Source organism: Oratosquilla oratoria, chromosome 33 (genome assembly GCF_046742065.1).
Source record: "Oratosquilla oratoria isolate Oo_2021 chromosome 33, ASM4674206v1, whole genome shotgun sequence".
Lineage (NCBI taxonomy): Eukaryota > Metazoa > Arthropoda > Malacostraca > Stomatopoda > Squillidae > Oratosquilla > Oratosquilla oratoria.
The window spans coordinates 6,385,827-6,411,798 of record NC_134809.1 but is presented as its reverse complement, the minus strand read 5'-3'; the positions used below and the strand labels follow the sequence as shown (position 1 = coordinate 6,411,798).

General features: G+C 41.7%; 2 protein-coding genes across 4 annotated transcripts in view; one reads left to right on the top strand and one right to left on the bottom strand.

Annotated features, from left to right (window-relative positions):
* LOC143017901 (uncharacterized) overlaps positions 1 to 7,291 on the top strand; it is a 27,548-nt gene extending 20,257 nt beyond the window's left edge. Inside the window, exons 6-7 of the mRNA XM_076172943.1 lie at positions 4,748 to 5,303; positions 5,400 to 7,291. Of these exons, the coding sequence (XP_076029058.1) occupies positions 4,748 to 5,303; positions 5,400 to 7,291 (2,448 nt within the window). The remainder of the gene's footprint in view (positions 1 to 4,747; positions 5,304 to 5,399) is intronic.
* Positions 7,292 to 13,414: 6,123 nt separating this feature from the next.
* Positions 13,415 to 25,972, bottom strand: part of LOC143017730 (uncharacterized) — a 52,192-nt gene continuing 39,634 nt past the window's right edge. For all 3 annotated transcript variants that reach the window (XM_076172517.1, XM_076172518.1, XM_076172519.1), the window contains 2 exons: positions 22,445 to 22,591; positions 13,415 to 18,747 (listed from right to left, as the gene is read on the bottom strand). In XM_076172517.1, coding sequence (XP_076028632.1) covers positions 18,613 to 18,747; positions 22,445 to 22,591 — 282 coding nt within the window. In that variant the 3' untranslated portion in view covers positions 13,415 to 18,612. The remainder of the gene's footprint in view (positions 18,748 to 22,444; positions 22,592 to 25,972) is intronic.

Here is a 25,972-nt window from a genome sequence, read left to right as displayed (position 1 = left end):
CACACACACACACACACACACACACACACACACACACACACACACACACACACACACATATCTATCTATCTATATATATATATATATATATATATATATATATATATATAGAGAGAGAGAGAGAGAGAGAGAAACGTGCCCCTATGGCAGACGAAAAAATACATGCACACACACACACACACACACACACACACACACACACACACACACACACACACACACACACACACACACACACACACACACACACACACACACACACACACACACACACACACATATATATATATATATATATATATATATATATATATTGATGTTGAGACATTCTGACAGGTTGATGTAAGCGGAATAGGAAACACAGGAGTCTTAGTCTTGAGTTTATTCCTGACTAGTTTCGCAGGTATGCAGGCATACCTGCGAAACTAGTCAGGAATAAACTCAAGACTAAGACTCCTGTGTTTCCTATTCCGCTTACATCATATATATATATATATATATATATATATATATATATATATACATATATATATGTATGTATAAAGCACATGTGCTTACATTCATACGAGGTATCATAAAAACAAGAGGATTCTCCACAAGGGTGACTTGCACAGTGTTTGACGATTCAGCTGGCAGGTGTCGCGGAAAAGCGCGTGGATGACGCATCCGTCATCAGCAACTGAGCCTGGTTGGTTCTGCCTCGCGGAAGAGAGATCGTGATTCAACGCGTCCATCCAGTGTCTGCCTGCGCGCAAGCAATAGAAGTGCTTGCCGCCGGCTTTTGGGTCGTTCACGTGCCGTGGAGAAGAAAAGCGTTCCTTAAGGGGACATCTCCATCCCCCTTTCTCATTCTCTCTCGTGCGAGGAGCCCTTCGGAGAATTGGCTTGATCAAGAGATTGACAATTCGAAAGACAATCAAAAGAGACGAGGAGTATTTGTTTTGCCTGGTTCCAAAGACGGGACATTTGGCTCATGTCATACATGTTCGTCACCGCACGATATATATCATTATGATCTTGTTTTTTTTTCTGTACTGACCTCCACCAAAGCGGGCACCAATGATGATATTTTTGATTTAACAGACTCATTGATGGTATTTCCATTTGACGGATTCACTGACGCAAAGAATAATATAGAACTGAATACTTTATTCTTCAGTAGATTTAACACCTTTACAAGACAAGGCCCCGCCTTATTTTGAATAGCGTCATTTCATGTCAGCCAGGTCATAATCTGAGAAGGCTTCAAGATAGCAATCACAATCTTCAAGACACTCTAACATTCTGTTTGGGCCGAGGTGTTTCATCTTTCGGGTTAATAAGAGATTTTTGTAAAGCCTGCCATCGATCTGAAGTAGTTGAATTTATGTTGTAGAATCTAGATTGTTCTCTGGTTGCCTAGTAGTCTCCAAGAACAACATGGCCCCCGACAACTAGAAAAAAACTACGTCACATTAAAAAAGTGTATAACAGGAGCAGCTTAGCTATGACCAGATCTTTTGCTTTTTCCTCCGTTGTGCTAGGATAGCCAAGGCAAGTGGTAGTCACTGATCCTCAGTGGGGATAGAGCCTAAGACTAGGCGAGTATGAAGCCCAATTCTCCACGATGCGGTACGTGTTCTGCAACACAGTACAGAAACCTTCGAACTCAGAACTGAGAACTTCCTTCATCTGAATGGAATTGTTTGGCGTCAGACATAACAAATCCGATAAAGGTTACCAGGAGTGTGCTTGAAAGTCTCCAAGATTATTTTGATTTATCATCTGGTGAGCACAATTGACTTGAGGAGTAGATTATATTTCTGTTTTTCATTCAAAGACTTCATTTAGCTCTCTGCCTGTTAAGGGATTAATCCTACATCGATCTAACGGGAGATAGAACTGGGAATGGAGTGGGAAAGTACATGTGATTACAAGTGTATTACCTAAGCATTCAAGTCTCCAAGACCAGAGATTAAGCTCTGCCCTAATGGTTGCAACAAAGGGTTAAAAGCCTAACTACAGATAAATCATTTCACCGTTTACTAACCAGAGGTTTGTTTCCTTTCAGCTGAGTAAAATCGTCTGGTGTACCAGGGCAAATTCCTTAAGAAGGCACCATGCAATTAAGCATTTAGGCCCAAGAGAAAATTCTTCTTAGCCTAAGAGAGGCTAATAACTCTCTGAGTCAACCTTTTCATATCCAGTGGCGACTTGAATGATCTCGTTCCATAATCAGGCGATTTTCTTCAGTTTAGACAAACCTTTCTATCATCTCTGTAAAGAATTCAAAATAGACAAACTGTACGAGGGAAGAAAAGTTTCTTAAATTAGGAGAGGGACCACAGTGTTTTATCCTCGCTGTCACCAAGCTGTCGTATTCATCTCATTAACATCCCTTGTGTAGTGAAGGGGTCACGGTATGCCTCAATGAGCCCTTTCCATACACCGAGAATATCGAAACGTCATGATTACAACCGCAGGCGACGAAATTCTGTCGCGTGACTGCTTGGCTGGCGATGTCAGCAACGGCCGTGTTGACAAATGCCTATGGCGACAGATGGTGGGGGGTACTGGGGTGGGAAAAGGGGGCGAAATATCAAGAAGAGGGGAAGCACGATCAAATAAACGAATTAGCAAATGGAAAAAATGTAAATAAATAAATAGATAAATACACGAATGAATAAATAAACAAAATAATGAAAGCGAGCCTAAAGTGAGAGCCGCAGAAAACGAAGGCCTGGGGTGATGGACCCAAACGAAAACCAAAATGGTGTCATAGAAAACGACGCCAAACATCTGTCGCCGCCGCCGCGGTCTAAGGTCTAAGACATGCGAGTCATCCAAACAGATGCGTCTTCAGTCATATCACCACTTTCGCCTCTTTATCAATTCATTCTGCCTTCTCGGCTGGTATGGAGTTGGGGTGAGTTATTTTTGGATGTGATGAGTTGGGTAAACTGAGCTATGGATACAAATTCTTGCCACCTTTCAGCTGGCATGAGGTTGTTGTGCAATGTCTGGACTGGACTTGGGTAGACTAGACTACAGCGCTAGGCTGGAATGGACTGGCATGGGCTATGCCGGACTAAATTCTGTTGTGCTGTACTATGATGGAATGAAATTGAATATACTGAAATTATTTCGTTAATCCTCGATGGCACGCTCGTGACACTGAAAGTTAACTTACCCGGCAAGTAAGTGCTTATACTTGGACAGTTTGGAAGCAAGTTGACTAACTTTAGGTTGACATTGGGCAAGTAGAGGGGTAGTTTACAAGTAACTAGCACTGGCGGCGACTAAACTAGTCCCGTGTCAAGGAGGCTTTAAGGTAATGTCAACAAAACTGAGGTCTGGTGTTTTAGGGGTGTTTTAGGGGTGTTCTGGGAGGTGTTCTGGGGGTGGTTTCAGGTGTGACTAGCAGCATTGCAAGGTGATGCGTGTTGAAAGGATGAGTGTGTGGTAGTGAAGGAATTTCCTTGATGAGATATGGTTTCGCGATGATGGCGTAATGATAGAGATGATGATGATGATGATGATGATGATGATGATGATGATGATGATGATGATGATGATGTGATGACGATGATGATGATGATGATGGTGATGGTGGTGTTGATGATGATGATGATGATGATGATGATGATGATGATGATGGTAATGATGATAATGATGACAATGATAGTGATGATAGAAACTTAAACCCGAAATGATGTTAACAGGACAATGTATATTCATATATATATATATATATATATATATATATATATATATATATATATATATATATATATTATATATATATATATATATATATATAGGAACATAAGAACATAAGAAATAAAGGAGACTGCAAAAGACCATAAGGCCTACACTATATATATATATATCTGTATAAATATATATATATATATACATATATTTATATATGTGTATATATATATATGTATATATATATACATATATGTATATGTGTATGTATATATATACACGTATATACAGTGTATTTGTGTGTGCGCGTGTATATATGTAAATGTACCGTTTTTGTACGTGGCCGGACAGATGACAGACATTTGTATGTGTGTGCATGTATGTATACATGCACATGCATATGGACTGGGAATGAAGGGATCACACACACACACACATACACACACACACGTGTGTATGTATATCCAAGCAAATTAAATGTTTTAACACGATCGTAAGATACACTGCAAATCCAACATTCAAGGAAAAGAAACACTCTTTATAGATGATCCGTATATTTCGACCACTGTCTGTAATCCTCTTCAGCGTGGCTGCACATAGTGTTGGGATTTATATACACTGTAGGGAGATACATGGAAAGGACGTGGGAAAGCTAGCCTATTTTACGTAGTCATGCTGCACGTCGTTCATGGATGGTGTGAGATCTGGGTGGATAATTTTAAGAAGTTTATTAACTACTAGACTAGTGATTACATCAGGGAACCATTGCCCTATAAATGCACAGAATTTCGGTAGTTGTTTGATAAGAGAGGGTTCAACTACTTTCTTCTATAACTGCAGTAAGATTTATAGATGATTGCAGCCTTGCCCCGGTCCATTCAGTGATGTAAACTTTCGGTACTACTAAACATCGCTGAGTTGTCCTGGCCACATAAGACAGAATCCTTGTGTTCTCTAATTCTCAAGAGGATTAAAGAACACAAAAAAAAACGAACACACTTCGTGATCTCCCTGCTGCACCTCCTTTGATTATTTTTTTCTTCTTCTTCTTCCACAGTTCCTTCTGCTGACGGCACTCCTCTTCGTCCTTATTGCCGAGTCTCAGCAGGATGCCCTGTTCAACAGACGACCTCAAAGACCCAGCAGCGGCTATGGGGCCCCACAGGGTAACCGGCGACCCGCTAAGCGACCCCAACGCAAGCCAAGGCCCCCGTCCAGGCCCCTGAAGCTCCGGCCAATTCGTTTACCGAAGCCACGTCCTCCTCCAAAGGCTCCATCTCCAAGCTACGGACCTCCTCCAAGTGCCCCATCTCCAAGCTACGGACCTCCTCCAAGTGCCCCATCTCCAAGCTACGGACCTCCTCCAAAAGCTCCATCTCCAAGCTACGGACCTCCTCCAAAGGCCCCATCTCCAAGCTACGGACCTCCTCCAAAAGCCCCATCTCCAAGCTACGGACCTCCTCCAAAGGCCCCATCTCCAAGCTACGGACCTCCTCCAAAAGCCCCATCTCCAAGCTACGGACCTCCTCCAAAGGCCCCATCTCCAAGCTACGGACCTCCTCCAAGTGCCCCATCTCCAAGCTACGGACCTCCTCCAAAGGCCCCAAGTACTGGTTACGGTCCTCCAAAGTCTTCCACTATTGTCTCAGCACCAAGCCAAGGCTACGGCGCTCCTCCAGCTCCGAGTCCGAGTTATGGAGCTCCTCCAGCCCCGAGTCCGAGTTACGGCGCCCCACCAGCACCAGCCCCGAGTCCGAGTTACGGCGCCCCACCAGCACCAGCCCCGAGTCCGAGTTACGGCGCCCCACCAGCACCAGCCCCGAGTCCGAGTTACGGCGCCCCACCAGCACCAGCCCCGAGTCCGAGTTACGGCGCCCCGCCAGCACCAGCCCCTAGTCCGAGTTACGGCGCCCCACCAGCACCAGCCCCGAGTCAGAGTTACGGCGCCCCGCCAGCACCAGCACCGAGTCCGAGTTACGGCACCCCGCCAGCCCCAAGCCCGAGCTACTCAGCGCCTGCTGAAGACCCAAGTCCGAGTTACGGCGCCCCACCAGCACCAGCCCCGAGTCAGAGTTACGGCGCCCCACCAGCTCCAGCCCCGAGCCCGAGTTACGGCGCCCCGCCAGCTCCAGCCCCAGCCCCGAGTCCGAGTTACGGCGCCCCACCAGCTCCAGCCCCGAGTCCAAGTTACGGCGCCCCACCAGCTCCAGCTCCGAGTCAGAGTTACGGCGCTCCACCAGCACCAGCCCCGAGTCAGAGTTACGGCGCCCCAACAGCACCAGCCCCAGCCCCGAGTCAGAGTTACGGCGCCCCAACAGCACCAGCCCCAGCCCCGAGTCAGAGTTACGGCGCCCCATCAGCACCAGCCCCAAGTCCGAGTTACTCAACACCTTCTGCCCCGAGTCCGAGCTACTCGACACCCTCTGCCCCGAGTCCGAGTTACTCGTCACCCCCTGCCCCGAGCCCGACCTACTCGGCACCCGTTGAAGATCCAAGTCCATCTTACGGCGCCCCACCAGCCCCGAGTCCGAGCTACTCGGCACCTCCTGCTGCCCCTAGTCCGAGTTACTCGGCGCCATCGGCCCCTTCTCCGGCCCCGAGTCCGAGCTACTCGTCTCCTCCTGCCCCTAGCCCGAGTTACTCAACACCGTCAGCTCCCTCCCCGTCTCCGAGTTACTCGGCCCCGTCATCCGTCGTCAGTTATAGCAACTTCGGGAGCGGGTTCGAGCCCAACTTCCCTCCCTTCCCCAGTTTCTCCTCCATCGCCGCTTCCTACGATTCGAGCACCCCGTCCACAACACAAAACTACCGACCTCCTCCCTCTGCGCCCCTCCCTCTGGACAACTCGAAGCCTTCTACGAGCTACGGCGCCCCTGATCCCCCAGCACCCACTTACTCGGCTCCCGCCCCCGCGCCCTCTACGAGTTATGGACCCCCAGAATCCTCAGGCCCCTCCTACAGCCCAGCGCCCGCACCGGCCCCCAGCACGAGCTATAGTCCTCCAGCACCTCTTCCAACTTCGTCGACGATCTATGGACCTCCACAGGAGTCTGCTCCTGCCCCTTCACCTTCCTACAGCGCCCCTAACCCTGCTCCTGCCCCGTCAACTTCCTACGGTGCCCCTAACCCTGCTCCTGCACCGTCGCCTAGCTACAGTGCCCCTAACCCCGCCCCAGCCCCGTCGCCTAGCTACAGTGCCCCTAACCCCGCCCCAGCCCCGTCGCCTAGCTACAGTGCCCCTAACCCCGCCCCAGCCCCGTCAACTTCGTACGGTCCCCCTAACCCCGCCCCAGCCCCGTCGCCTAGCTATAGTGCCCCTAACCCCGCCCCTGCCCCGTCAACTTCATATGGCGCCCCTAACCCCGCCCCTGCCCCGTCAACTTCGTACGGTCCCCCTAACCCCGCCCCTGCCCCGTCAACTTCATACGGACCCCCTAATCCCGCCCCTGCTCCTTCAGGAAGCTACAGGCCTACCAGGGATTCCTCCCCTAAGAAAAACTCCGTCGAGATGCCGTCATCCCTCCTCAAGGATGACTTCAAACTGCCATCTTTCTCTGACCTTTTCGCCGACGACGCTTGGGGTTCAAAGGTCAAAAACTAGGTGAGAGAAGATGCGCGAAAGCTTGGGTGAAGGAGTTCGAGAGTCCAGAAGGACATACTTGATGGGAGAACGTCAGCGTGGAGGAAGGAAGGGAAGATAGTTTGAGGGCGAGGTTCTTGGGAGGGCGAAGTCCGCGAAGCCGAAGTCTTTGGAAAATCGAAGTGTCTGAGGCGATATCATGAAGGGTCCGAGGATCCGGGGCAGTTTCTTGGACAAGATTCCGGGAGGTTTGAAATTGCATCCTGACAGAATGACCAAACACCCTGGAGCTGCAGAATTGTGTAGCTCTCTCGAGAATGAAAAGTCGTGAGTTCATTTCATCGATGGATAAATGGCAAAGCCTTTTCGTGCGAAGTAAAGGTAAATTGAAAAAAAGTTCCTTATAGAAAAAAAAAATCGATCCTATGAAAAACGACTGCATTTGGTAAAAAAAAAAAAAAAAAAAGAGGGATAACTTTGTATGAATATTCGCTAAACTATAAGATATGAAGATAAGACAATCTCCTTGACAGTGGCGCGAAAGTAGGGTTGAGATCTAGTAGTATTAATAATAAAAAAGTAATCTAAAATAACATATCAATAGAGTTACGAGACTTATAAATTGTTGACGAATGTAGGAGTGACATCCGAGTACATGGACAAGATAATAATAATAAAAAAAAAACTAAATATATAAAGAAAATTCAAAGACCTTCAACTAAAATAGCTCCCAGACAAGCTGACAAAACTTACAAAGACTAAATAAGATGGAACTGCCGACATTAAAAGAGGAAACAGGACTATCATAGTATTTACTATTTAGAACTAGGAAAGGTATAGACATAATCAACAAGAAAGACTTCTTAGTATAGGACATAAAAAGAATCAAGGGGTACAGAAAGAAACTAAAAAAAGCCAAAGACATTTGAAAGACAATATGGTATACAAACGCACTGATTCGTGGATCACCGGAGAAGAATAGATACTGTTAGACAACGTGAGCGTATTCAAAACTAGAATTGACTAGTGGAATAATGGAGGCTGTTTCACACTCGTGGCGCAGTTGGTAGAGTTCCTGGCTGCCATTACGACGGTCCGGGTTCGAATTCTGCCCAGGGCTGAAATAATTTCAGTATCGCTGCACTGCGGGTTGTTACTCCAACTCTTATGGGCGGGGAGTTGGGTGTGTGTGTGCGTGTAAGGTCACAGTATTACCCATAGATCGGTCATATATATGAGCTCCGAGCTCTCTTCCGGGAGGGAAATAGCTGTTGATCACGAGTCCAACACGTGATCCAAGACCATAGTGAATAACACGAGCACAGACTTCCTGTATTATAATTACACACACATACTAAGTGCGCTGGTGGCGTTAACAAAAACGTACTTATCTCGCATTCACTTAGTTCTGGGTTCGAATCCCGCACTCCTCTCCGATTCCCACCAGTGACTGTTACCTGCCCCGACAGATCAAGCGCATAGAGCAAAGGTGACGGCTTCGGCCGCAGATACGCGCTTCTTAGTCGATGGTGCAAGTTCTCGGTCGCTAATTCGGTGATCCGAGTTTGAGTTCCCCCCAGGAGTAAACAATTTTAGTATCGCTGCACCGCGAGCCGGCATTCCAACTCTGGTGGGCAAGAGGATGATGGTGTGTGTGTGTGTAAGGTTCCATTACTTATAGATTGGGTCATATGAGGGTTATAGCTGTTGATCACAAATCCAACACGTGATCCAAGGTCGTGGTGAATCACACTTTCACATATCCATGTACTCGTGGCGCAGTGGTTAGAGTTCTCGCCTGCCACTACGGCGGTCCGAGCTCGAATCCCGCCCAGGGCTGAAATAATTTCAGTATCGTTGCGCTGCGGGTTGTTACTCCAACTCTCGTGGGCGGGGAGTTGGGTGTGTGTGTGCGTGTAAGGTCACAGTATTACCCATAGATCGGTCATATATGAGCTCTGAGCTCTCATCCGGGAGGGAAATAGCTGTCGATCACGAGTCCAACACGTGATCCAAGACCATGGTGAATCATGTGCATGTGTAAATTTGTGTACGCGCGTAGTGCATTGGTTTCGTAATGTGCAAAAATCTCGAAACCTCACACTTTCACTTGTACGGAGATGACCTCAACGCAGCAACCCTTCCCACCTCCATCATATCAAAAAACCGCCGACGCGTTGCTAGGCGTCGCTTGTGTGGGCGTAGGGTCAAGTCCAAATGTCAGTAGTTCATTAACTGACCTCTCACCTCGTACAGGAAAACCCGCCCGAGTTTTGTCTTCCTTTTCCTCCTCTGTCGCTGAGAACTCAGAGTTAATAAGTTTTTTAGAAATGATAGTTGTATATATTGTTAAACGTTGAACCTTTGCAGTGACTCAATAAAATATTGCTAAATGACTAAATATTTTTCCTTCATCCTTCTGTGCCGATTTACTAATATGAACCTTAACCTCAGACTATTGTTACTAGACAGGAGAAAAACTTGAGTAAGAGAGAATAGAACAGAATTGAACACAGTAAAATAGAATACTATTTTTACAAAATAAGATAGATTTTATCAATTTATTGATTTATCTATATCTAACCTGATGTCTAATTCCCTAACAATCTAGTCTAAATGCTGCCCATTCTTGCTCCTGTTGACATCAAACGTAAGTGAGTTGTGGGAGTAACAGTGGGCACTTTCTGGGATACTGATCTTCCATTACAGTGAGTGAATTGCCTTCCCACATTCTGCCAAAGCTTAATGGCAATCGACCTTGTCGTCACGTCCTTTACCTGTCCCAGATGGCATTGTCGTATTAACTCATTTGAAGTTGTTTCATATCATGTCATCTCTTTTATCTATTATATTTATTTGATCTTATTTCTTTCTATTTATTCTAACTGGAAGGCTATTTCCTTTGTTCTGTAGGGTGTGGCAGACTGGATTCCGTCAGGGAATGTGTAGTGATGTACATGAAGTTTTTGAGATTGATAATTGTGCTGAAACTTCCTTCAGAATTCTTGGTTGCTGTCCATTTTTTATATATACCTTTCATTTTCTTTGGTCTATTTCATAAGTTTCCATTTAATTATCGCATAGATCAGATGAGCCCTCTGAGTTATTTTGTGTTCGTGAATATACTTTTGTTTGAATGTCCAAGTTAATTGTTGGTAAACATAAGTGGGCTAACATACATACATATACCAAGGGCTTTTTTCCCCTTACAAGGGAGGTAGCCAAAGTCAAAGGCATAAATCCACTACCACATACTCCACTCCCATTCACCACCCCTTCCTCCCTCTTTTCTTGGCTCCTCATGGATGATGGATCATCCTTACATCTAGCCCACTGCCCTGGGTCAGAAACAAAGCAGTAAAACACAGCATATCCACAGCAAGGCCGCTTCATTTAATCGGCAACCTTCCCACCCCACCCCGTCCCCTTATGCAGAAAAAGAGAAGACGGGGAGAAATCCCTTTGGGGTGTCAAAATAAAATTTACACATACTCCCTCACTCCCCCCCATCCACTCCCTTCAATGCATCACAGCATCATCCATACACAACCATTCTCCATTCACCCCTATCTTCTGTCTTCTCCCTTTCTTCCTCAACAGACATCTCCCTCTTTCCCATTGCCACTTTTACTCCATCCATCCACCTCATCCATGTTCATCCCCTCATGTTCACTTCCTCCACCTCTGCCTTCCACACGTCTTTTACTAATCCTTCTTTACTCCTTTTTCCATGTGTTTAAACCATCCCAATACTCTTTCATCAACCCTATCTCCCAACTCCCTTTCCACCCCTGCTCTCTTCATTTCTCACTCTATATAGCCTAGTAACCCCTGCCATGCTTCTCAGGCATTTCATTTCAAACACATTTAAACTCCTCTTATGTTCCATGTTTCTGCCCCATACAGTGCTGTCAGCACAATCACCCCTTCATACAATCTTCTTTTTGCATCCATTCCCAAATGTCTATTTCTCATTACACTTTTTAATTCCCCAAGGCATTTACTTGCTTCTCTCAATCTACCTTTTACCTCCACCTCCACTCCTCCCTTTCCTGCCACATTTGCACCCTTAATCCCTCTGATTCTGCTACAAGCACAGTGTTGTCAGCAAACAACAATTTGCTTATCGCCTATTTTTCTCTATTTTCTTTAACCACCTCCAATCACTGGCCCATTATCCTTGCATTTACCTCTCACACCACCCCATCCATGTATGAATTGAACAGCCAGGGCAACATGACACATCCCTGGGGAAGTCCCACCTTTACCTCAAACCACTCTCTCAATTTCTAATTCTAACACAGGCTATACTACTCTTCTAAAAACTTTTGACCATTTTTAACAGCTTTCCTCCTATCCCATATATCTGCAATACCTCCCACAGTGCCTTCCTTTCATAAGCCTTTTCCAAATCCATGAAGGCCCAAAAAACATCCTTACTTTTTCCTAAAGCTTTCTCACATATCTGCCTTACCACAAAAACCTGATCCATGCCATGCAACCTCTACCTGTCCTAAACCCACATTGTTCCTCACCAATTACTCCCTGTTCCTCTCCTAATCCTCTCAATCAAAACTCTCCCATAAGCCTTCCCAACTACACTCAACAAACTGATTCCCCTGAAACTACTACACTCACACTCGTCCCCTTGTAAAGTGGAAACTATACAGGCACTCCCCTTACACAAACATTAAACAACCTCACCAGCCAGTCCATCATCACTGTACCTCTATTTTTTTAGACACTCCACATGACATTCATCTAACCCAGGTGCCTTACCTGCTCTCATCACTTTAATAATGGCTTTCACCTTATCTTTTCTTATTTCTCCTCCATTTTCCTCATACATCACTGTCATTTTCTTACAGCTTCCCACTGCAACTACCTTTCCCTCCCTATTTTCCTTCACATTAAACAATTCCCTAAAATAATCTGCCCATCTTCCTCTTACTTCTGTCTCTTTCATTATCATTTCTCCATTTGCACCTTTTACCTTTTCTTCACTTGATTCGCCTCCCTTTCCTCTCTAATTTCCTTCCAAAACATCTTTTTATTACTTTCAAAATTTTCTGTCATACTTTTACCTCATTTCACATCTGTTCTCCTTTTTGCCTCCTTCATCTTATGCTTTACTTCTCTTTTCTTTGTACCTCTCATGTGATTCACTCATCCTATTTTGCAGCCAACCTGTGTATCCTCCTTTCTTCTCTTCTGCAACCTTCTTTGCTTCATCCTCCCACCACACACTACCCTTCCTTTTATTTCCTCCTTGTTCCACACCTTACAACTCCCTCCTTGAAACATCCCCATTCCTATTTCTTCTCTTTCATTCCCTTCCACTCTTCTCTCTGCTTCTTCTCATTTAAACAGTTTACTCTAAGTACCTCCTAACCTTCTGTTCTTTTCCTCTTTCTCCATCTATCCTCCACTCTCAACTTACCTTCTAGCAAAAAATGATCTGATATTCCCCTACTCTCTACCCTAAGAACATGTAAATTACATCCAAAACTCTACTCTTCTCCTGGCTTCAACTATATAGTCCATAAAGGCCTATCCATCACCCTATCCTATGTGGACTTATATAATTCCTAAAAATCTCTTCAACTCTGAAGTAACTGAAATTTCTCATTTCCTTTAAATTCATCGGCAATTCTCCTATTGAATTGTATTTTTTTTTCCTGATTATCTTTTTCAAATCTCTCACGTTAGAGAATCATTAGCAGTCAAAATTCATTTAGCTCCTATATGCCTGCCTTTTCATTATCATTTTCTGTTTCCTTGTCAAGTAGTTTTGAAAGATTGATTTGGAGAACATCTTTCAGTTAATGGAATGGGATTCTGAATGATCTCAATACATTTTGAATTACTTTCTATATGTGATCCATTGGTTTTATCACTTAATACTTTTCTCCTATTGTGTAACCTAAAGCTCTTTGTGAAAAGCTAATAAAATGAGGTTTTCAGAAATCAGGTATTATAGATATGCAACTACCTGCAACACTACATACAAAACTCTGTAGACATTTCTAGATTACTAAAGCATTATGTGGTATGGCATCTTATCCATTTCATTTCAAAGTAGTTTTTAAAGTTTCAACTTATTCTTTTATTGTTCTAAACATTTCAACATTTAAAGAAACAAAATTCAATCTGGATAATTTATTAAAAACTGTATAAAACACAGGAATAGTGAACCCCACTTATGGAGTAAGGAATCCATTATGATGCATATTAAAATATGTATACAAATATAAATACTGTACATGTTCATCATATAGGTTATTGACTGCATAACTTATATGCAGTCAGTACTTTATAGAATTTTGTGAACATTTATTATGTTTAACATATTCTGATCTTAGCTATATACATTAGTGTTTTCTTTCTCTGCATATTGAGTAATGTCAATGATTATTATTTTAGGTACATACTATGATTCAACATGTTCTGTTCTTAATTATATTACTTCTTGTTTAAATGTGTCTGGGGTATTTGATATTTCAGAGAACTACAATGGAAATAAGTTTCAAATGCTTTTCATGTCATCCTTTCAATTCTATACATTGTATTTTTATATCTGTGTCTTATTGCAAATAAAAAATATAGTAAAATTAATGAATACCTTCATTTTCACCATTTGAATGTGCAGCCCTTAGGAAATAGCATTTGGTATTTGGAATTGACCCAAGTCCTCTATCAAATTCAACCCTCAAATCAGCTTTTTCATACAAAGAGCTGATACCCAGCAACTGCTCCCTTCTGCTAGGTGGCAGCATAAAAACACACCTATGCTATATAACACATCTAAGTCCAACATTTCTTCCCAGAATAATCTGTGAGAAAGCTCAAGAATCATTGCTTGATACCTATTGAGCTGAGGATTTCCCATCGGTAAAAATTGAGGCAACAGGTTATAATCATTTCTATACTGATAAAAATGAAAATGACAAATAGAAAAACATTTGAGCATGGCCATACTTTGTACACTAATAGATTTCTTTTCCCTTACAAGAGGTAAGCAGTCTAGGCATGCACCTACCTCCCCTCCATCCCACTCTTAAGCATCAATCATTTCCCTTTCATCTTAGCTCCTTGCACATAAGAAAGGAAAAGGGTTATAATAAGTGTTGGGAGACAGAAAAAAGGTGAAAGAGGAATATGAAAGCTAAATCAAACCAGTTCAAAAAGCTCTGACACTGCTACATACATACAAAAAAGAGAAAGAGGCGATTTGATAACCATCTACAGAATTATGCAAGGGATGGAAATCCTTAATAGGGATGACCTACTTAAATGGGACAGAAGAAATACAAGAGGACACGAGAAGAAACTTAGGAAAGACAGTTACAGAAGAGATCTGAAAAAGAACAGCTTTCCACACAGAGATACATGGAACAAATTGAAAGAGAAAACAGTGAGTGCTAAAACTATACATGATTTTAAGAAAGAACTGGATGCTGAGAGATGCAACTGCAGGTCACTACAAGCAAAGCTCTTCTCCCACAAAATACAACTAGGTAAATATATATACCAAAGGCTCCTTTTTTTCCCCTTACATGGGAGGTAGCCAAAAGACAAATACATTGAAACCATATTTGGGAATTGTTGTACTTGTATTGAATTTGGTGGTCTTTCTTGTGTGGTTTGAGTGGTAGGTTGTGGTACATGTTTGAGTGGTATGCTGCTGTTGCTTTTTGTTGTTGTTGTGCTTTGTTGGTGGTGCTTCCAAGATGTATTTACCTAGTTGTATTATACAGGAAGGGGAGCTATGATCGTAGTGACCTGTCTTTGTATTTCCCAGCATCTACTTTGTTCTTAAATTCTTGTATAGTTTTTGCACACACTATTATTTTGGCCAATTTGTTCCAGTGTAAAGAGTGTATGTAGTCAAAGGTTCTATCATAGAATTCTGTTCCTGTCATTTTCATATGATGTTCTATTGGAAGGATTCTGGTTTCTACATGTGAATGTCCTATAATGGTGGTTTTGTGTTCCATTCTGCAGTGTTTGTAAACTACTTTGATTTACTTTATTTAGGAATGTCCCCTTTGGGGATACAGGGAGAAGTATGGCTAGTCCTATTCCCATCCTGTTTTTGTTGCCTTGTATAACTCAAGTGGAAAGAATTGGTGGCATTATTCTTATTCCCCACCACAGGGTTTGGCAAAATGAGAAAATGAATATTCAGAGAAATGGTACAGGACAGTAACAAGAGTTGGGGTAGAGCATGATGGAGGGACAGTTGCACAGATGAAATGATGTGTGGCTCTGGTCTGTAGGGGCACCTCATATTGACCCTAAAGTATCAGCTGCATGCTACTTAGCAGCTTTTACCCCACCATAACATGCAGCCAATACCCCAGATGGGGGCAACCAAGGATGAGATGGATGGATGGGGTAAAAGGGGCATTGGGAAAGAGGTGATGTTGAGGAAGGATGGGAGAGGACAGAAGATAGGGGTGAATGGAGAATGGTTGTGTATGGATGATACTGTGATGCATGAGGGGGAGTGGGTGGGGGATGAGGGAGTATGTGTGAAAAATAAAATGATGCAGCCCGAAGGGATTTCTCCCTTGCTGTGGATGTGTTGTGTCTTGCGACACCCAGGGCAGTGGGTGAGATGTAGGTATGACCTAGTCATCCAGGAGGTGCCAAGATAAGAGGGAGTGAAGGGGGTAGATGGGAGTGGACTATGTAGGGATGGAATGGGTGGGAGTGGTTTTCATGCCTTTGTTTTTCGTCTACCTCCCTTGTAAGGGGGAAAGCCTTTGGTATACTGTATGTATCTTCTTGCAATAAGGCTGACTTTCCAGTTCTTGTTATTGTTATGGATAATCTTAATCATATTTTTGGACTGAAAGCATGACTATTAACCATATCATAAATGACTGACTGATGACTTATGATATACCCTGTGAGAGATGTCAGGAGATTTCTTTCATCTCGGGTATGAAGAGACAAGAATCCTTTCAGTTAGGTACCCCATATGTCAGAGAGGGGCCAAGGAACAGGACAGACTCTAAATAAACTTGAAGTCAACGCGAGGTGAACACAGTCAAAGGTCATTTCTGGAGGCTCATGCCATGAGACCAGACCCAACGATCTTCACATTGATACACCTTTTTGGCAACCCTCAAGAGTACCACCTTTTCATAAATGACCATGTTTCTTTTTGGCCACCCTTACATGGGGAACACCCCTTTTGCTTTCTGTAACTTTTAGCTAGGGAAGTCTGGCAACCTCTGGAATTTTCCTCTGGGCTTGTCGGCAGTTTTTGTATCAGACTAGGATAAAGAATAAAAGGGTAAAACCAAACCTCTTTTACCTTGCCCACAGATGAATTATAAAATAAAGGTATTATAAGTTTGGGTGGAATGATAAGTTTTTAACCTCTTCAGTACGGTTCAAAATCTCGTGGGCAGCATTAGCTGTCAGACGTACGATGTGTCGTAATAATACTCGCATCATAAAATATAGTCACCGCTTATATCGATCGTTCTCTCTTTTACCTGTGAATTTTGATAACCATAGAGAATGTAATGAAGACAGTTTAGAGAGTATGTCATTATGCAGGGGCAACTACAATAAATATAATCAAGACACCGATATGGCAGCCTCGCATATCCACTTGCTCCTCATGCCGCCTATGTGTGCGGCACCGTATGGAAGGGGTTAAGTACCTGGGATGAATGGATAGAGAGGGTTAATGAGAGAATGATTGCATCCATTACAATATATAGAATAGAAACTTTGAATTTACAGGAAAGAATCTGAATCCATTTGAGATGAAGCATTTGAGAAGTATAGGTAATATGAGATATGTGGCGAGGTACAGCCAAGGAGTAGAAAGAGCTGTGATATTGAGCAGATAAAAAAGTAACTGAGGTGGTTTGAGCCTATAGAAAGAATGAAGGAAATAATTGTATAATGAGATATGCCTGTACATGAAAATGAAGGACTAGATGGAGAGACAGCAAAGGAGATAGTGTGTAGTATTGGCTGCCATATGTACAATGCATCACACTACTCACATTATAAAATACAAAGTCATTGCTGTATTACTTGTTCTCTTTTACTCTGAGTAATAATAAGCACAGAAAGCATGATCAAACCAGTTCACAGAATCCAGGGCTAATTCATGTACAACTACAAAAAAATATATAAAATCAAGATGCTGATGGTGGCATCCCTGTGTATCAACTTGTGCCTTATGATGCCTAATTATCCGGTTGTATTTTGCGGGAGGAGAGCTATGCTTATAGTGACCCGCAGTTGTATCTTTTGGCATCCAGTTCTTTCTTAAAATCATGTATAGTTTTAGCACTCACTGTTTCCTCTTTCAGTTTGTTCCATGTCATCATGCTGAAGTGGTTAAGAGTGTTATGGAGAGGTAAATGGATGTCACCGGAAATAATGAAAGGAATGTATAAAGCAATAGTAGCACTGTTATGTATGGGAATGAGGGCCTGGATGATATATGCATGGGAGAATAGTTGAGTGTTTTGTGTAAGCAGTAGAATTGAGGTACTTGTAGCATTACTGACCATGACAAATGAATCACAAAGTTCAAGAATGACTGGAGTACAAATATGACAGAGACAGAAGAGAACAGGCCAAACTGAGGGTGTTTGGTCATATTTTGAGAATGGATGATAGTAAAAACCTTGGAGGATATACTGTAGGAATCAGTGGTACCAAGTAAGAGCATAGTATAGACCAAGAATAGTAGGTGAATGAAGCAATAAAAGCACGTAGTCAAGTTGTCTAACAAACAAGTGTATAGACTAAAGCAATTATTCCACAAAAAGAATGCATTGAGGATGAAATGACAATACAGCTGGGGAAAGAAATGAGGTGGAAGTTTCACATGATATAAGCAGGAAGGAGTGAAAAGGGGTAAGTGTAAAGAGAATGAAAGGAGTAAGATTTCCTTTTCCATACCTAACCTGTTCACTCTGTGGGTAAGAGGAAAGTGGTAATTGGTTGGTGAGAAAAAAATAGAGAAAGAGAGAGAGAGAGAATGGAAGACATACATACATATACCAAGGCTTTTTTCCCCCTTACAAGGGAGGTAGCCAAAAAGGAAAAGGCATAAAATCATTCCCACCCATTCCATCCCTGAATACACTCCACACCCCTCCACCCTCCCTCTTATCTTAGCACCTCCTGGATGACGGGTCATCGCTGCACCTTGTCCACTGCCCTGGGTCAGAAGCAGTGTTGCAAGACACAGCACATCTACAGCAAGGCCGCTTCATTAAATCGGCGACCCCCCCTCTTCGTCCCCCCATGCATAAAAGGAGGGAGAAGACAGGATATTAAATAGTTTAATTCATAATAAATTAAAAATCATTGGGGCCACGAAGAGAGACTCTCTGAAGTAGACATTCTGCCTCTGTGTTTGAGAGATTCCAAGTATCCATCACAATTTTAAGTAGGAACGCTGGCACCAATACTTTCCATATATACTGCGCTGCCTGGAAAATAGAAATACAGATCAAATGTTTGCCCTCCTTTTTTTTTTTAAAGAAAATAAAGATTTAAAATATCAATCTGCATTTCTGAAAATAATTTCTCTGTGTATGTCTACAGCATTGAATTTCTCATATCAACTATCACATGGTTATTCAGTGTAGTCTATCTTTACACTAAGAGGCTTCTTCATACTTATAGGGGAAAGCAGCCAGACATTCATTCTTTCCATATGCCCAAACCATCCTAGTATTCTTTTATCAGCCCTATCTGCCAACTTCCTTTCCACTCCCACTCTATCCATTATCATAACACCCACCTCAATTCTCAGACACCTCATTTTAAACACATTTAAATTTCTCCTTTCTGCCTCCCTTAAATTCAAGGTCTCTGCCCCATTCAGTGCCCTAGACACATTCACCAATTCATACAATCTTCTCTTCACATCCATCCTCAGATACCTACCTCTCATGACCCTTTTCATTTCCTTCAGATATTTACTTGCTTCCCTCACTCTACAGATTACCTTCATTCCTTACGATACATGACCCTAAATATTTAAAACTATCTACTTCTTCTAATCTCTCTCCTTTAAAACTTACCTCCAGCTTATATAGTATAGTATTACAGCTTACAATTTAGTTAAGTATTTAATATTTCTTCAGCAACAACAAGTGTTTCTATCCTTGATGGGAATATTACACTGAAGAAGTGGAGTCACACAGGCAATAAAGGAGATACTTAATTCCTTAACCAAGGGTGTCATCACATGATGCCCAAGTATGCCAATGGTAATATAGTGGGTGATATAAAATTTTGCAACAGTTTAAAAAAGGTCAAGTATTCTTTTGAAAAGTTTTTTGAAAGCATGTACTAAGTGACAGTAAAGTGACAAGGCATTGGCAGTGCAGTGAAGTGATCCACAGACATGCTGTGATGAAAACAAGATATACAATAAAATGACAGCAAAATGAGTGTGAAGTACTGCATATTACATAACATTATGTATCACTGACATTTGTGTCTTTTTTTTTTTATCTCTATATCTGTTTTCTTATTATTTGCAGTTGTGTGTTTGAAACTTGTTTAGAACTGATTATTGATGATGTTACATTCTTTGTTTTGGTCATGTACCTAGGGTTGTCTGAACTGTCTTATAAGTGGAGGGTGAGATCAATTTTTAATCAGGGTGCTCTCTGGCTGAGTGGGCTAAAGTGTTGCTACTTGCAATGATGGTTGAGTTGATGGCAGTTTGAACCCTGCTACAGGCGAGTTGAACCAAGGGCATGTTTCATTAAATTCCACACTACAAAGTCCTCTGTAAGGGGCATTGTCCTAGCCTCCTGATACTTACATGTTCCTGTAATACCTTCCCTAATTACTAATCATGCAAAGAAGTGACTGAGAGGATATTTGAATCTTATGAAGTAGATGATTATGATTCAGTTTATTGTCACAAACTCCATATCAGGAGGCTACAATGGTGCTCCTTACAGAGGACTTTGTTGTGCAGAATTTAATGAAACATACCCTTGGTCCAACTCACTTATGGCAGGGTTTGAACTGCTGTCACATCAACCAATACCATAAGTAGCAATGCTGTAACCCACTCAGCCATGTAAAATAGGCAAGCCTGAGGTGGTCTGGCCTTGTTATGAGAATGACAGTGCACATCCTCAAAAGATTCATAAATTTGTGATCCACTGGAGAGGAAGTAGATCAAGAGAAAATATTTGTGGGTGACAGAGTAAGTTAGTACTGATGAATATATAAACTAAGGTTCCAGGACTGGGGTGCTCCATGGATGAAATGACAATATTATTTGGGAAGAAACAAGTTTCAATTTTCACAAAGTTATAGGAAGGAGGGAAAAAGACAAGCATGATAGAAGTAATAACATAGAGGTTGAAAGAACATTTATAAATACATACATACATATACCAAAGGCTTTTCCCCCTTGCAAGGGAGGTAGCCAAAAAAAAGACTTAAAAACCACTCCCACCCATTCCATACCCATCCCTCCTTATCTTGGCACCTCCTGGATGACAGATCATCCCTGCATCTTGCCCACTGTCCTGGGTCCGAAGCAGTGTCTAAAGACACAGCACATCCACAGCAAGGCCACTTCATTAAATCAGTGATCCCCCCTTTCTGTCCCTGGTGGTAATTTTCCAAGTTGAAAACTACTTACACGTTTGACCAATGCAATGTGTACTTTAAATTATGCTTTTTTTTTTTTCAGTGAAAGTTGGGCAGGGAATTGAAAAACCTATCTAAACAGCTTCAAAACTTTGTTTTAGCTGTCTCTGGACTGGTCCTTCATATTTCTAAATAATACCACTATATATTGGCTACCTCACTTATAAGGGGGAAAAAGCCCTTGGTATATAGATATTTTAAATACAATTTGACCTAAGTACAGCTGACAATGACTTTCTACTAGCCAGTGGAGAGATAGAGATATAGTTTACAAAAGAAGAGCACATTGACGGAAGACCTTATGGTCTATAACTAGGTCAGACACTAAAAATATATTGTTAAACAAAGAAATTAATTTAGGAACCAAACAATTGGTAGGCATTACAGCATATTGCGTATGTGTTTATCTGAACGAATTTTAAAAATCTGATCTGTACTACATTGCACTGCCTCTGTAGGAAGTTTATTCCATTCATTGACTACATAGTTGGCAGATTGTTTCTACCCACTTCCTAATTAAATCTGTGGCTTGACAGCTTGAGACTGTTATTTCTAATTTGATTCATATTCAGTGTGAATATTTCATTATTTCTGATGTCAGTTCCTTTTAAAATTTTGAAGACCTCTAACAAGTCACTCCCAATTCTATGCTTTTTTTTTTTTTTTTTTTAGGAAAAATAGATTCATAAGTTATATGCAGTTTTCATGTTATTTATTTCTGATACTAGGATTGTTTCATGGCTCCCCTCTGTACTTTTTCCAATCTGTCATTGTTTTTTAACGAGTTTTGGCAACCACAGGAACACAGCACATTTCAAATGTGGACCGACTAATGTTCTATATTGTTGGTTGATGACGGATGGACTTTTGAGATCAAAAGATTAACCAATCACTCGTAGAATCTTTTCGGCTTTCTCTAAGGCTTACACTGCTTAGATGAATTGAGATTGTTACTGATAATTTTGCCCAGATCTTTCCACTTTTTGTTAACTTTATTCTATATAACTTGTAGTCATACTTGGTGTTATTTTCACTTATGTACATAACTTTACATTTACTTGGGTTAAATTTCATTACCCGCTTTTCAGACCATTGCTGTACATACATACATATACCAAGGCTTTTTCCCCCCTTTCAAGGGAGGTAGCCAAAAAGGGAAAGGCATAAAAACACTCCCACCCATTTCATCCCTAAATACACTCCACACCCCTCCCACCCTCCCTCTCATCTGAGCACCTCCTGGATGATTGCTGTACTTTACCTAAATCTTCTTGAATATTTACTTGATTCAAAAGATCATTAGCTAGTTCACACAGGTTTGTATGATTAGCAAAATTGGAGACAGGAGATTGTCCATGGTCTATATTGCTTATATACACTACGAATAGAAGTGGTCCAAAAATGGAACCCTGAGGAACTCCACTGAAACAAAAAATCTAATGTTCCTCCCTGGTAATATTCTTGGGAGGGCTCTAATATCACTGGTAATTGCCTGGTTCTTACCGTGTATGCATCTGTTGCTTTCTCAATGACAGAGCTAAATCTTTTGTGCAGTTCATTCGCAACAAACTCATGTTGATCATCAGTATATGCACCAGAAACTAATTCATGATTAATATTATTTGACCATCGTTTTTCTCCATTGAACATCTGAAACAAGAGAAAATATAACTGTAATTACAAGTATGAACTAAAAAATAAACAGATTATTGTAAGAAATAAAAAATCCCATGTTTGAAATCCACATTGCAGGGTATACAGGCCCTTATATATATACCACATATATCAATGGCTATTTCCCTCTTACAAGGGAGGTAGCTAAAAAACAAAGGCATAAAATCCACTCCCACCCATTTCATCCCCACATACTCCACTCCCATTCACCCCCCTCCGTCCCTCTTATCTTGGCTTCTCCTGGATGACAGGTCATCCCTGCACCTTGCCCACTGCCCTGGGTCAGAAGCAGTGCAGCAAGATATAGCACACCCACAGCAAGGCCGCTTCACTTAATCAGCGAACCTCCCTCTCCGATCCCTCATGCAAAAAAAAAAAGAGAAGATGGGCTGCGTCAAAATATCATTCACACGTACTCCCTCACCCCCCATCCATTCCCTTCCATGCATCACAGCATCATTCATACACAACCATTCTCCATTTACCCCTATCTGTCTTTTCCCTTCCTTCCTCAGCAGACATTCCCCTCTTTCCCATTGCCCAATTTACGCCATCCATCCATCTCATCCTTGATTGCCCCCTCATGCTCACTCCTTCCACACCACAGGCTCATAGTTTATGAAATTAACCTGTTCTGTGGTAATCTGGTACATATGTATATTCAATTGTTCCGTGAAGTTTCACTAAGCCCCATAATGACTGGCAATGGTCCTCAGAACTTCCCACATGTCTCTCTAAGAAGGCACTTTGGGCTGTTGTCTGTACTGTATTTACCTAATTGTAGTATACAGGAAAGGCTTGTTGGGCCTTGTCTTCTATTCTCTAATTTTCTAACATACCTGGACTCAAATTGATGCTAGGTTCCAACTTAATCTATATCTTTGATTTCCAAATATTATATTTAGATTTGCACTCACGTATTGTTTGAGCTTGGGCTATATCACCTTCTAAGCTATTCCACAAATTTATACATATATATGGAAAACTGTATTTCTTCACATCCTTTCTACCCATGGTCCTTAATATACTTCCATGACCTCTTAAAGTCCTCCCATCTTTAATCAGATCTCTTCTATCAATGCAATCTATCCCCTTTAGCGATCTAAGCAATATGGTCATGTCACCTCTTTCTCTTCGATCTTTCAAAGTTGGCAGACCCATTACATTTAGTCTCTCCTCATATGGTTTATCTACCAGGCTGGGGACCAGTGTGGTTGCTGTCCTTTGTATTCTCTCAATCTTGCTTATATTCTTAACTCTGTGTGGGGACATACTACTGATGCATATCCCAGTCAAGGACATGTCGATAGATAGATAGACTTTATTTGGCTATGAATCAAAGTACATGAAGTGCAAATAATGACAAGAACACATAGTTCAGAATAATAACTGCAAATTGCCAAGGATAACACAAAAAGCATGTATGCTTATTTCCATTATGGTCCTCAGCCACAGGGTTTCAATGAGCTTTTTTTCATCATCTCTTCATCCATATACTGGAATGCCACTTTAATCTTCTGCAGTAGTCCATATGTCTCTCTCACAATCCTGCTGTCAAGTGACAGGTTGTCTTTTATCAACACTCCCAAGTCTTTCTCCTTTTTTGCTTTCGTAATGGGTTCACTTCCCAAGGAATAGTTTAAGGTTGACCCTTTGCTGCTATTGCCAATTTCCAGTGCTTTGCATTTTTTGGTAATGTAATTAATTTCCCATTCTTGGCTTCATGCAAAAATGGTATCTAGATCTTCTTGCAATATTCTGTCCTCATTTTGCACTCTTCTCATGATTTTTGCATCATCTTCAAACATGTTGACACAGCTTGTTGTTCCTTCCATTATGTCACTAACATAAACAAGTAACATTATTGATGCAAGCACTGAACCTTGTGGTACTCCACTTGTTACTGTTCTTCAGCTTGATATCTTGTCCTTTAGTACTGTCTTCATGTATTTTTCCTTCAAAAAGCTCCCTTCTAGTGGTTTGCATCTCAGTCCTCCAAACATGGTCCAATTTATACATAAATCAACTGTGAGGTACTTTATCAAATGCCTGCTCTAGGTCCAGGTACAAGCAGTCTGTCCACCCCCTTCTTGCAGCACATCAATCACTTTTGAGTAAATGCTTAAAAGGTTTGATACTCATGACTTTCCAGATCTCAAGGCAAACTGATTGTCGCAATGTTCACATTTTCAAGATATTCAGTCCACTGACCTTTCAGAATCCTTTCACATAATTTCACTAATGTGCTGGTTAGTGATACTGGCTTATAATTTAGTGGTGTTTCCTTGTTTCCACCTTTGTGAATTGGCACCACGTTTACTTTTTTCCGATCATGTGGTACAATACCCTCTTTCAATGAACATGTAATAAGATTATGGATCATGTCAGCTAGTTGTTCCCTACATTCTTTAAGTATCCAGTCTGAGATCCCGTCAGGTCCTGAAGCTTTTGTCACATCTAATGATTCCAGGAGATTGAGGACTTCCCTCACTTCTACATTTATATCCACTAAACCTGGTTTTTTGCTCCCCTCGTTTTTCTCCAAAAAGTTGTGCTCTTTTGTGAAGACTGATTGGAAACTTTCATTCATTATTTCTGCCTGAACTGAGGCCTCTTCAAAGACCTCACCATCTACTATTAACTTGGTGATTTTTGCCCTGTGTTTCAATTTACCATTTATGAACTTGTAAAACAGTTTTGGTTCATCTTTGCATTTTTCTACCACATCTCTTTCAAAATTACTTTCTTCCTCCCTGCAAATTCTGGTATGGTCATTCCTAGCTTCTTTGTAAGCTTCTTTTGTTTTATTGTTTTTTTTTTTTTCATTTTTCCCAAGCCACATCCCTCACCTTTTTCACAATCTCACACTTTTTGTTACACCAGTCCTGTTTTTTTCTTTTTCCTTTCTCTAGTCTTTGACACATGTTTGTTCACTCCTACATTGTATGTGTAAAGATTTCCCATTTCCTCCTTATTACTGCAGTATTCATGAATTCCTCCCAGTTTGTTTCTTCAAAGAATTTTTTGAAGCTCAAAGTAATATGTTTTCCTAAATTTGAGTCTCTCTTGCCTGTGTGATTCATTCCTTGGCTCTATTTCTTCATCCTCCTGTTAAAATTCAATTGTAACATGATCACTTTTTTCTTACTGGGCAAAAGTGGTTCAAAGAGCTGATAATATCTGGCTCTTTGGTTAGTAACAGATCTAATCTTGTGGAAGTGTCATATCTTACCTGGGTCACTTCCTTTACCCACTGTGTCATTGTGTTCTCCATTGTAACACACAACAGGGTAGCTCCTCAGGAATCTGCTTTGCTGTCTGCTTCCTTATCCTCCCGGTTGACCTCACCACGATTAA